The sequence below is a fragment of the Sorex fumeus genome, unplaced genomic scaffold (assembly GCF_029834395.1).
Source record: "Sorex fumeus unplaced genomic scaffold, SorFum_2.1 ptg000007l, whole genome shotgun sequence".
NCBI classification, from domain to species: Eukaryota; Metazoa; Chordata; class Mammalia; order Eulipotyphla; family Soricidae; genus Sorex; species Sorex fumeus.
In genome coordinates, this window is record NW_026606064.1 from 39,353,775 (window position 1) to 39,367,392 (window position 13,618).

General features: G+C 41.7%; 1 protein-coding gene across 1 annotated transcript in view; it reads left to right on the top strand.

Annotated features, from left to right (window-relative positions):
• The window catches only part of TAF5L (TATA-box binding protein associated factor 5 like), a 38,354-nt gene that overhangs the window by 8,160 nt on the left and 16,576 nt on the right, over window positions 1-13,618 (top strand). The window contains exons 2-3 of the mRNA XM_056130726.1: window positions 3,886-4,030; window positions 7,267-7,371. Of these exons, the coding sequence (XP_055986701.1) occupies window positions 3,889-4,030; window positions 7,267-7,371 (247 nt within the window). The 5' untranslated portion in view covers window positions 3,886-3,888. The remainder of the gene's footprint in view (window positions 1-3,885; window positions 4,031-7,266; window positions 7,372-13,618) is intronic.

Below are 13,618 nucleotides of genomic sequence, written 5' to 3' on the forward strand. Positions count from 1 at the left end.
TCTCTGGGCTTCCTGTATCTGAATGTCTTTTTCTATTTCCAGATTAGGAAAGTTTTCTACCATTGTTTCCTCAAATTGTTCTGCCTAAATCTTGTTCTTCTTCATTCCATATAATAAGAATGTTATTTCCAAGAGTCTTCAAGGTATTTCTTAGTTCTTGGTTTGTTTTGATTTTTTTTTTTTTTTTGTCATTTTATACTGTGATCCAGCGCTGTTGCTTTGTCTTTTACCTGGTTTGTCTACTTTTTTCGTTTGGCCTACTGTTGAATTCCTTAGTATGTTGAACCATTATCATTTGAATACTGAATAGCATTTTGCAGCTCTGTAAACTTCTTTTTTTGGGGGGACTGGGAAGGCGTGGCAGCTGGAAGCTGGAGGTGTGGAGCTTCCCAAGGCTTTCTAAGAGAGACACTTGGCCACTTCCAGTAATACCCAACAGCCAGGTAGCCCAGGCAGTTCATTGCTTGAGCCCAAGGATACAAGAGGCTGCTTGGTCAGTGTGGCATCAGGGTTTAAACTCACTTTCCATGTACCCCCCTCTCTGCTGAACTATCTCTGCATCCCCCTTTTCTCATTTCTCTACCATTCTATGTAATTTATTCTCCCAATTTTAATTACCGTTTTTATAATCATTTTTATAGCCATTACTTTGAACTCAAGTTTTTGTCCTGCTCTTCTGGGGCTTGTTCTGCATAATTCTCTATGTCCACCTCTATGTGTTGTGCAACTCTGTGACCTTTCCTGGCCTTAGTGATTGTCCATGGGTGGGTTAAGTCCCCTATATTTCAAAAGCAGTATTTTCTATCCGCCTGAATCAGCTGCTTTTGTTTTCTTCACAGTCTGGCTCAGCTGCTCCATGTGGTTGAGCTCAATGAACACATGTAACTGAGTAGGCAGTGCTGTGCTTCTGTCCCGCTGCTGTTGCTCATTGGCTGGCTGATACTGCTAGACATGAGTAGGGCCCAACACTGGGCATCTGTTGAACTTGTGAGATGTGACTGGGAGACGATGCTTGAGAGATAAATGCTTATAGCAGGTAATCCCACTCTCAAAGTATCAGAAGCCTTGCTCCAGGAATTTTAAAATCTTAATTAGAAAATTATTTAAATCAGGGCAAGAGAGATACTACAGCACGTTAAGTGTTTGCACACAGCCGACCTGAAATCCCGTATGGTCCCCCGGCATTGCCAGGAGTCACCCCCTGGGCATTGCCAGGTATAGCCCAAAAACAGGAAGGGAGGGAGGAAAGAGGAAGGAAGGAAGGAAGAAAGTTCATGGTAAAAAATAAGTATTGGTAAAGGGAAATGTGTTTGATATTTGCATGACTGAGACATAAACCTGAAAGCTTTGTAACCTTTCCCACAGTGATTCAATAAATAAATTTAAAAAAAAAAAAAAAAAAAAAAAAAGAAAGTTGTCTAATTCAAAATATGTGAAAAACAGCTACTGTGTCATGTCATAATCAATTAAGACAAATTCCATAATGAAAAGATGGTTTGGTATTGGGAGTAACTTTATTATAATATCACTGAAAGTCAACCAGATCCAGTGCCCATTTGTTTGTATTTTAATTGACCACCCCTAGAGGTTCTAGGGATCAAACTCAGTGCTTGCACCTACCAGGCATGTACTTTACCGCTTGAGCTACTTCCCCAACTTCTGTGCCCATCTTTTTGTTTTGTTTTTCGACCATATCTGGTGGTGCTCACGTCTTACTGGCTCTCCACTCAGGAATCACTCCTGGAGGTGTTCATATGGGGTGCTGGAGACCAAACCCATGTCAGTGCGTACAAGGCAAGGGCACCCTATCCACTGTACTATCGCTCCAGCCTGCCCATTCTTTTAAACAAATAATTGTATTCTCTTGGTAATCCAGAAATAAAATGTGTATACAATTTAATTTTTAGATACAGGAACTCTAAAATGTCATGTCCTTACCTTATGTTTATATACAGATAATATATTTTTAACATATGAGTCTTCAGCCTTCACTGTTTGCTTTGGTATATGAGTTTTAGGATATTAAAAAGTGGATATTTATTTGGTTATTCACTGTGGATCATCATACACGAAAATTTCAGCTAGGAAAATATCCCAAGTAGAATCCTTGCATTCCCCAGTCCCCCATACCCAGAATCACCAGGTATAGTACTGGTCACTCTCACACTGCTGGGCCTGAGCAACATCTGGGAAAGTCCTTATAAAAACATAAAATCACAGGTATATAGATACAAATAGATACAAATAAACTTTTTAAAAAAAGAAGTTAAAGGAGGGGCGAGAGTGATAGTGCAGCAAGTACTTGTCTTGCATTTGACTAGCCCAGGTTCAATCCCCATGTTCCCTTATAGTCCCCCAAGCATCTGCCAGGAGTGATCCCTGAGCACAGAGCAAGGAATAAGCCTTGAGCACAGCCAGTTGTAACCCAAAAACAAACTAAAGATTAAATCTTGCCATATTCACAATATGGATGGAGTTGAAGAATGTTATACTAAGCAAGATTAATCACAAAGTAAAACAAAAATATCAATTGATTTCATTCATAAGTAGGATAAAAAGCAGGTAAGGGAGGGAGCTGGAGTGATAGCACAGCGGGTGAGGCATTTGCCTTGCACGCAGCCAACCTGGGTTCGATTTCCAGCATCCCATATGGTCCCCTGAGCGCCGCCAGGAGTGATTCCTGAGTGTAAAGCCAGGAGTAACCCCTGAGTATCGCCGGGTGTGACCCCCCCCCAAAAAAGTAGGTAAGGGAACAGACAGAACCATTCATGCTTATCCTAGGATCCTCCTCATAGAACTAAAGAAGTTCTGTGTGTGTCCTGAGTAAATCCCCAGTACCACTTACTGTGACCCCCAGGAGTGATCCCTGAGCACAGAGCAGGGAATAAGCCTTGAGCACAGCAACAACAACAAAAATATTGAAGAGGCTGGTAGATAACTTACAGGATAAGAATACATGCTTTGCATATAAGATACTTTGCAGGTCCCAGCACTACATCATCCCTAAGCACTGTCATGACTACTAAGCAACCTGCCATGAAAATGTTTTAAAATGTTTTATAGGGGCCAGAGTAATAATACAATAGGTAGGGCATTTGCTTTGCACGTGTCTGACCCGGGTTTGATCCCCAGCATCCCATATGGTTCCCTGAGCACTGCCAGGAATAATTCCTGAGCAGAGACAGGAGTAACCCCAAAGCAATGCTGGGTATGACCAAAAAGAAAAAAAAAAGATGCTTAATGATATAAGAGACCCTAAGGTTATATATAAGTTTTTGGAGCACGTGTGAAGCCATAAATTCAATCCAGAACAGCATGGTACTGGAATACTGCCACAGTGACCCTGGAGATCCCCAGCACTGCAGGGCTTGAGCACCTTCATGCTGGGGAGAGTTTTTTGAGCTACTCGCAACTGCATCCAGGGCTTATTACTCCTGGTTCTGCACTTCGGGATCACTACAGGCCATAGTCAGAGGACCATGTGGAATGCCAGGGGTTGAACATTGGTCAAGACAAGTGCCCTAACCACTGCATTCCAGCCCTGACGATGGACCAAGTATTTCCAGCAGTGGCCTGTAGGACCCCTAGTACCACAAGCAGCTCCCTCAGAAGTGTTCAGGTTTAATTTGGGGTAGGGGTTACCCAAATGTTACTCAAAAGTGGAAGTGGGGGAGGGCCACCTATTCTCACTCAACTGGGCTGACTGTTCAGTGTAATACTGACGTGGGTGTAATACTACTCTTAATAGTCTCCAGGGCTGCTCCTGGTGATGCTGCTTGTTTTATCTGTGTAATGTCCTTGTTCAGTTTGGGATCCCTCCCCTTCCCCTCCCCCCCAGAATATCAAATAGTTCTACAATCTGCATCCTGTGGTTCCCTCCCAAAGGTCATGAAACGAGTGCGCACCGAGCAGATTCAGATGGCAGTGTCCTGCTACCTCAAACGCCGGCAATACGTGGACTCGGACGGTCCCCTCAAGCAAGGACTGCGGCTTTCACAGACTGCTGAAGAGATGGCAGCCAATCTCACAGGTAATAGGGGAAAAAACTAGAGCAGAAAAGCTGGGGTTAACAGCCAAAGAGATTTCTCCTCCACCTCTTCTGGCGATAACTCGGCAGACTATCCGACTGCCTGAGAGGAAGCACCCAGTGAGTGTAGGCCACGGAGATTGCTAACTGTTCATCAGAGCAATGCCATAATCTAAAGTTATTTCTTAATGCTTCCTGTTTTGGGAATTCTTCCTCGGAATTCTAAATTATTTTGGAGACTGAAGTGATAGTACAGCAGGGAGGGCATTTGCTTTGCGTGCAGTTGACCCAACCTCAATCCCTGGCATTCCATATTGTCCCTTGAGCCTGTCAGGAATGACCCTTGAGCACAGAGCCACAAGTAAGCCCTAAACACTGCCAGGTATGGCCCAAGAACAAAAATAGCAAAAGAGAATTCATAAAAAATACATAACATAATTCTACATTATTTTATCAATAACTTGGTGCTATATGCAAATTGTTTTCTTCCTACATGACCTGTGGGGCAGATGGGACTGATTCTGTTGTTCAGAAATAGAAGCAAGGATTATTAAATGGGTTTCTGGAGCTTTATTATTTGATATCTTGGTTTATATATCATGGCTTATTTGGAGCATTGCTTTTGTTTCTGGAAAACCACCAAGAAATGCGAGAAATGTAAAATATGGTAGCCATTAGATTTGTTCTGCATCTTGGTGTTGTGTAATCTGAACATCTGTGTGCCAGATACAGAAAAGTTCTAGAGACAACTAAGGTTGATCCTTGCTCTAAGGAGCTTAACATTATAGTCAGGAAATGAGGCAGGTTAAACCAGAGATTATAGAAGGGCATGATGTAAATCTGTGAAGGGGGGAAAAAACCTTGAATTCTATAAAAACAAAGAAGGGAATCACCTGGAGGTGAAGTCAGTCTTCCCAAAAGATCTTGTGCTTCCAACTATATATAAGAATTTAGTAAATGAATGCGCTGAGTTTTAAAAAGGACATACCAGGATGGGAGAAGCATGCTGAAAATAGACTATAGACCAAACAGGATTGTCACCCATTGCCTCTTTTGCAAACCACAACACCCAATAAGAGAGAGAACAAAAGGGAATGCCCTGCCACAGAGGCAGGATGGGATGGGAGTTGGGGGGTGGGAGGGATACTGGGATCTGTGGTGGTAGGAAATGGGCACTGGTGGAGGGATGGGTATTTGATCATTGTATAATTGAAACCCAAGCACAAAAATTTGTAAGTCTACAACTGTACCTCATGTTGTCTCACTAATAAAAATTTAAATAAAAAAGAGTTTGGTCTTTAGAAAAAGATGAGATTTATGTAATATATTTTTGAAGGAGAATAAAAAAATTGTACTAACAAAAAAAAAAGGACATACCTGAAGGCGTTGTGGAGAAAGATGTCTAAGTTACGAAATGTGAGTTTTAGAAAGATTACTCTGGTGTTATGTTTATTGAGAAAGGCCCAGATTTGAATCAGGAAAACTAGTTTGGAGCCATTAGTGTGTTCCAGTGAGAAGTGAAGGTGACTCAAATTGAGGAAATGATATTAGGAAATGAGAGGAGAAGGTACATTTTAGGAAGCTCATAGGACTTCATTACTGATTAACTCAAGATGAGTGCAGCTTGGACAAGAGGGAGGAGCCCCATTCTTTTCGGGGTAGCCTTCCAGCTTATTCTCCCAGTTATAGTCAGTTTATAAAACTAGATTTCTTGGTTCTTATTTCTATACTGTTTAGATGGGGCTTTCTCCCTCAGTTTTGCTGCTTTAATTCCTATATCCACATTCTATCTTCTGAAATATAGTAATTCTGTCTTCTGAAATATAGTTTCTCCTTTCCCCAGAATTCCTGACCCCATGTACAAAAGGGTAAGGAAATATTGCTTTTCTTCATAGAAAGCATAACAGCTCAGAATAGAGCAAATTAAAAGTTTACATACCAAGTATTTAGAGACGCCAGACTCCCACCCCCCATTTCCACAGCCCAGAGTATTTGCCCACTCAAAGCTCATATCCAGTAAAGCAATTTAAAAATTTTTTCCTCAGGGCCACAGTGATTGTGCCGTGGTTAGGGTATTTTGCCTTGGACATAACCAACTTGGGTTCACTCGCCAGCATTGCATATGGTTCCCCAAACACCGCTAGAAGGAGTAATTACTGAGTGCAGAGCTAGGAATAACCCCTGAGCGTTGCTGGGTGTGACCCAAAAAGAAAAAAAGGAATTTCTTATGAATCTGACCTTCCCAAGGAAAGGACAAAAAGATGTTGACACTGTAAATTTCTTTATCACATCATCCTAGGTGAGTTTCCATCAGCTCTGTAGTTTTTCACATAACACAGTGAAAGGGAGCTGACTGTTAGGAACTCAGATCCTGAAAGAAACTAATGTGATCACTTTGAAAAAGTGATGAGGGACAGGGTGGGAGCGATAGTATAGCGGGTAGGGCACTTGCCTTGAACACGGGTAATCTGGGTTTAATCCCAGGCACCCCATAGGGAACCCCCTGCCTGGAGTGATCCTCAGCTGAGTACACTCACGCAAGGAGTGAACCTTGAGCTTAATGGGATCATAAACTGGAGGATGTGTACTGAGAGTAGCCAAACAAAAAACAAACACACACACACACAAAAAAAAGGGGGGGGATTTAAATAGTGAGAAACAAGTTGCAGGAAGTAAGCAGTAGAGAAAAGAAAACTTTAGAAAATTATTAATAGTTTTGAAAGAAGACAAAATTTCTTTTTTATGAAAAAGAATGCTCAGAGAGCAACAAAATCATAAATGTAAGTACATTATCGTGAAACTGAGAAGTAGAAGGGTTGAAAGCTGAGAAAACCTCCCAGAAAGTCAAGAAATGAGCGGAAAGACAAAGAAATGAAACATGCAAATGAAATTCAAGAATCGTTCAAGAGATCTAACATAAAGGGAGTCCTAGAAAGAGAAAAAAAGAGAAACTTTTTTTTTTATCAGCTGGTTACCTTTTCATTCCTTGGATGTCATCTTATTGGGTATCAGTAGGGACAAGAAATAGAAATGTGTCATCAGCCTGTCATCATTAATTAGGAGTCCTAATTTTCTTTGAAAGTCTTCTGAAATGTACTTGCCATTGATACATACTCACCATGCTCTTCTACTCATGTCACCACATATGGGTTAATAATTTTTCTTGTATATTTTCCTTGTAAATTTCTTTGTATATTTCTCATATATTTCCACCCCTTCTTGTATATTTTCCTCCTTAGTCCAATCAGAATCTGGTTGTGCCAACATAGTGTCTGCAGCCCCTTGCCAGGCAGAGCCGCAACAATATGAAGTACAGTTTGGACGACTGAGGAATTTTCTCACTGGTGAGTGTGCAGCACTAAGAACTATCTCTTATTAGGAATAACACATGTTCCCCTTAGAACTAATGTTGGGCTGGAGCGATAGCACAGTGGGTAGGACCTTGCATGAGGCTCACCTGGCCGACCCAGGTTCGATTCCTCCACCCCTCTCGAAGAGCCTGCCGAGCTGCCGAGAGTATCTTGCCCACACAGCACAGCCTGGCAAGCTACCCATGATGTATTCGACATGCCAAACACAGTAACAAGTGTCACAATGGAGACGTTACTGGGCCCGCTTGAGCAAATCAATGAACAACAGGGGGACAGGGTGTTAGATTTAAGAGATTCAGTGGTACTTTATCATAGTTCATGCATTCAAAATTTTTGTCTGTGGAATTCTGGGGAGAATTAAATGTCAAGGTTAAAATTTTCAGCAGACCCCTGCTGTTGAATAAAAAATTCTCATCTGGGCCAGAGCACAGTGTGTAAGGGCTCTTGCCTTGCACACAGTCAACCTGGGTGCGATCCCCAGCATTCCATATGGTCTTCTGAGCACTGCCAGGAGTATTTCCTCAGAGCAAAGCCAGGAGTAATTCCTGAGCATTAACCAGGGTGACCCAAAACAATAAAACAAAAAGGAAAATCTTATCAGCTACGTAGGAAATACCTTCCGTAAATGTAGCATGCTTGAGGCCAAAATAGTGCAGTGGGTAGGGCTCTTGCTTTGCAATCAGCTGACCTAGGTTCAATTCCCAGTATCCCATATGGTCCCCCTAGCCCACCTGGAATAATTCTTTGAGTGCAGAGCCAGGAGTAACCCCTGACATTACCAGGTATGGCCCCCCCCCCCCAAAAAAAAAAATTAACGTAGCATGCTTGAGCCAGCAATATCCCTTAGTGGTAAAACATTTCTCTGTATGTGTGAGGTACTAAGTTCAATCCCTGGTACTACTAGAAGAAAGAAGTAGGCTGAACATAGCATTGTGAGATATACTTTGATCTCACTACTACTAATACTTTTATTAGTAACTATTTCCCCTGGTTAAGTGGAAATAACCAAATTGAAAGTACCAAAATCACAAGATAATAGTGCCCATGAATCAGCAAGATTACTAAAAAATGCAAAGTTGGCGTTGAGACCATTTTGTCAGTATGTCATAATCATTAAAACACAGTGTCAGTATCTATGGCAATTCTAATCATTTCTCATTTTATAATGTCTAGTCATTTTTAAAAATAGAATTTGGGTCAGAGAAATAGTACAAAGATTAAGGCACTTGCCTTGCATGCAGCTGCACCTACAATAATACATGTTCCAGCATTGCCTATGGTCCCCGATTAGAGAACCAGATATGACCCCTGAATGCTGCTGATGGGCCCCCCCCCCCAAAAAAAAAAACAAACCACAAAGGACTTATTCTTTTCTCTCTCAAGCAAGATAGTTTTTGTTGAGATTCGTTTAGAAAGATGTGAGAAGAGTGAAAGGGAGAAATGTTTGTTGAAGAGAGAACACAGTCTTCTCCAGAGAGGAAATGGGCAGGCAAAGAAACAGACAAACAAGTGAGATATGTGTTCAGGGGAGCACTGTAGCACTGTCCTTCCGTTGTTCAGTTTGCTTGAGCGGGCACCAGTAACATCTCTATTGTGAGACTTGTTACTGTTTTGGACATATCGAATAAGCCATGGGGAGCTTGCCAGGCTCTGTCGTGCGGGCGGGATACTCTCAGAAGCTTGCCAGGCTCTCCTGTTCTTCAGGGGAGAACATGCTGAAAGTGCAAGCCTGTTTCCTCCCCCTTTTTTTTTTTTTAATTGAATCACTGTGAGATACAGTTACAAAGCTTTCATGATTGAGTTTCAGTCATACAATGATCAAATACCCATTCCTCCACCAGTGTACCTTTTCCATCACAAATGTCCCCAGTATCCCTCCTGCCTCCCCAATCCCACCCTACACCTTGCCTCAATGACAGACAAGTTCCTTTCTGCTCACTCTCTACTTTTGGGCATTATGGTTTGCAGTACAGAAAATGAGAGGCCATCATGTTTGGTCCTTTATCTATGTTCAGCACACATCTCCCATCCTGAGCAATCCCTCCACCATCATTGATTTAGTGGTCCCTTCTCTTTCCCAGCTGCCTTTTCCTCCAGTTTGTGAGGCAGACTTACAGCTGTGGAGCAATCTTCCTGGCCCTTGTCTCTGTTGTCCTTAGGTGTTAGTCTCATTTTATATTTCACAAATGAGTGTAGTCCTTCTATGTCTGTCCCTCTCTGAATACTCTCCCTGTCCATCCACTTATAAGAAAATTTCATTACTTCTATCCTAACAGCTGCATAGTGTTCCATTGTGTAGATATACAAAAGTGTGTTTAACCAGTCATCTGTTCTTGGGCACTTAGTTTGTTAACAGATTCTGGCTATTATGAACACTGCTGCAATAAACATACAGGTGTAGATGTCATTTCTACTGTGCTTTTTCGGACCCCCGGGATATATTCCCAGAAGTGGTATTGCGGGGTCATATGGAAACCCAATTTCTAGCTTTTTGAGGAATGCCAGTATTGTTTTCCAGAATATTGTTTGACTGCTGGACCAGTCAGCATTCCCACCAACAGTGAAAGAGAGTCCCATTTTCCCCACATCCACAACAGCACTGGTTGGTTTTGCTCTTTTTTGATGTTTGCCAGTGTCTGTGGTGTGAGATGATATCTCATTGTTTTGATTTGCATCTCCCTAATGATTAGTGATGTAAAGCATTTTTTCATGTGCCTTTTGGCCATTTGAATTTTTTTTTTTTTGAGGAAGTTTCTGCTCATTTCTTCTCCCCAATTTTTGACGGGGTTGGAGGTATTTTTCTTGTACAGTTCTACTAATGTCTTTTATATCCTTGCTATTAACCCCTTATCTATGGGTATTGGGTAAATAATTTTTCCCATTCCATGGTCTCTCTGTGTATTATTGTCACTGTTTCTTTTGTGATACAGAAACTTCTTAGTTAAATGTAGATCCATTTGTTTATGTTTGTTTCCATGTGTTTGTTTCCATCTGCTTCAGTGGTGTTTCATCCTTAAAGATGTCTTCAGCTTCAGTGTCATGGAGGGTTCTGCCTACATTTTGCTCCATGTTCCTTATGGATTCATGTCTGATATTGAGGTCTTTGATCCACTTTGATCTGACGTTTGCTTGGCATTAACCCATTTTTTTGCAAGTAGCTCTCCAGTTTTCTCAGCACCATTTGTTGAAGAGGCTTTCCTTGCTTCACTTCACATTTCTTTGCTCCTTTATCAAAAGATAAAGTGATCATATATTTGAGAATCTGTGACAGTTGTTGCAATAGTCAGATGGGGAATGAGGAGCCACAAGCCTGAGGTCCCAAATCTGTCATAAAATAGTGATGAACTTACTCCTTGCACTCAAATCACTAGATTACTTTTGTTCTGGAAAGTGCATACTTGCATTCTGAATTACATTCAGGTGCCCATAGTGACACTGTATAGATCTTTGTTTATACTTTTTAATCATGGACACATCACTATAATAAAATAGATTCACTGAAGTAATTTCATTGACTTCTGCAGTGAAGAAGTAATACATTTTAATTATTTTGATTTACCTGGTGCAGGGCGGAGTGATAGCACAGCATGTAGGGTGTTTGCCTTGCATCCGGCCAACCCAGGTTCGATTTCTCCACCCCTCTTGGAGAACCCGGCAAGCTACCAAGAGTATCTTGCCCACACGGCAAAGCCTGGCAAGCTACCCATGATGTATTCGATCTGCCAAACACAGTAACAACAAGTCTCAATGGAGATGTTTCTGGGCCCACTCGAGCAAATCGATGAACAACAGGAGGACAGTGCTGCAGTGCTATCCTGGTGCAAAGTTTTCTGTTCAAATTTATTTTAGCTCGGGTTCCAGAGTGTTGGTACAGTGGGTAGAACACTTGCCTTGCACACAGCCAACCCAGATTCCTTCCCTAGCACCACATATGGTCCTATGATCCCACCAAGGGTGATCCCTGAGCACCACCAGGTATAGTGAAAACCAAAGCAAAACGACAACAAAAAGTTATTTCAGGGGCCAGAGCAGTAGTATAGCAGGTAGGGCGTTTCATTTGCCCTGTACTCAGCCAACCTGGGTTCAATCTCTGGCAGCCCGTATGGTCCCCCAGTACCACCAAGAATAATTCCTGAGCCCAGAGCCAGAAATAATCCCAGAGCATTGCCAGATGAGACCCAAAAAAACAAAAACAAAACAAAATTTATTTTGGGTCTTTGACATTTTTCTTAGGGCTGGAGTGATAGCACAGCGGTAGGGCATTTGCCTTGCGCGCAGCCAGCCCAGCCGAGCCGGGTTCGATTCCTCCACCTCTCCCGGAGAGCCTGGCAAGCTACTGAGAGTATCTCACCCGCACGACAAAGCCTGGCAATCTACCCATGATGTGTTCAGTATGCCAAACACAGTAACAAGAAGTCTCACGATGGAGACATTACTGAGCCCGCTCGAGCAAATCGATGAACAATGGGAGTTCAGTGCAGTGTTACAGACATTTTCTTAAATATTTACCGGTTTTAACAATAACCTATTGATCTCCTTGTATTTGGTGGTAACATTTGGCATCTTCTTTACTCTGCTCTCAGAAGGTATGTGAAATCTTTGTCTAGAACCTTACATGTCAGTAAATTCCAGTCAGCTTTCCCTTTGTGATTTTTTTCACTCAATTGAGAATTGTTATTCTGTTTTTAGGCAGTATGTTCTAGATTATTTGGAAGGGCAGATACATGATTTTTCCTTATGAACAGTTTTTCTTGAACAATTTTTCTCTACCCACAGTTATCTGAAAAGCAGTCAGCCAAATCCAATGCACTAATATTTTCTAGAGCAAAATAAAATTGCTACTCTGATAGCAAATTAGCATGAAAAAACTAAAGGATTTTTAGTAAAATTTGAATTTAGTGTGTCTTCACATGAAATCATTTGCTGAACACTAGTAATTGAATTTGGAATAAACAAGAAAGTGACTTAGAGGGGGAGTACTCAGAAAGGCTTCACTCAGTAGGAGCTAGAATTTTAAGTTAATTCTTGGAAAGAAAACCTTTTCAGCACATGTTTCTTTTGTAATTAGAAAAAATGTATTTTAAATGAGTCTAATTTCAGTAAAATATAAAGTGTTTGTTTTAATTACAAAAGAGGAGAAAAACTGAATCTTAAAATTTCTCTGGGTTTGGAAAACAGTATGGACAATTCTCAAAAAATTAGAAATTGAGCTCCCATTTAACCCAGCAATACCACTCCTGGAAATATATCCCAGAGAGGCAAAAATGTATAGTCGAAGTGACATCTGCACTTGTTTGTTCATTGCAGCACTCTTTACGGTAGTCAGAATCTGGAAAAAAACCTGAGTGCCCAAGAACAGATGACTGGTTAAAGAAACTTTGGTACATCTACACAATGGAGTACTATGTAGCTGTTAGAAAAGATGAAGTCATGAAATTTACATACAAGTGGTACTACATGGAAAGTATCATGCTAAGCGAAATGAGTCAAAGAGAAGGATAGACATAAAAAGATTGCATTCATCTGGGGGACATAAAGTAACAAAATAGGAGATTAATACCCAAGAATAGCCAAGATCAGTACCAGGAGGATTATTCCATGGCTTAGAGGCCAACCGGGCATTCTAGGGGAAAGGGCAGCTCAGATAGAGAAGAGAGCACCAAGTAAAGGGTGTTTGGAGGATCCTCCCAGGATGGGAGATGCAAATTGGAAGTAGACTATGGACCGAACATGATTGCCACTCAATGCCTCTTTTGCAGACCACAACACCCAAAAGAAGAGAGAGAACAAAAGGGAATGCCCTGCCACGGAGGCAGGGTGGGATAGGGGGTTGGGGGTGGGAGGGATACTGGGATCCATGGTGGTGGAAAATGGGCACTGGTGGAGGGATGGGTATTTAATCATTAATCAAAACCCAAGCACAAAAATTTGTAAGTCAACAACTGTACCTCATGGTGTTTCACTAATAAAAATTTTTAAAAATAAAATTTTGATGGGATGGGGGCGGGGAAGGGTGCTGAGAGAGATAATTCAGCAAGTAGGACATTTGCCTTGCACACAGCTGATCCGGGCTCAATTCCCAGTACCACATATGAGTGCTCCCTGAGCACCACTGGGAGTGGCCTAAACCCCATCCCCCCCAAAAAAAAATTTAATGTGGAGCTTCAGAGATAGTACAGGGAGTGAGGCCCTTTTCTTGTATCCAGCACTGATAGGAGTG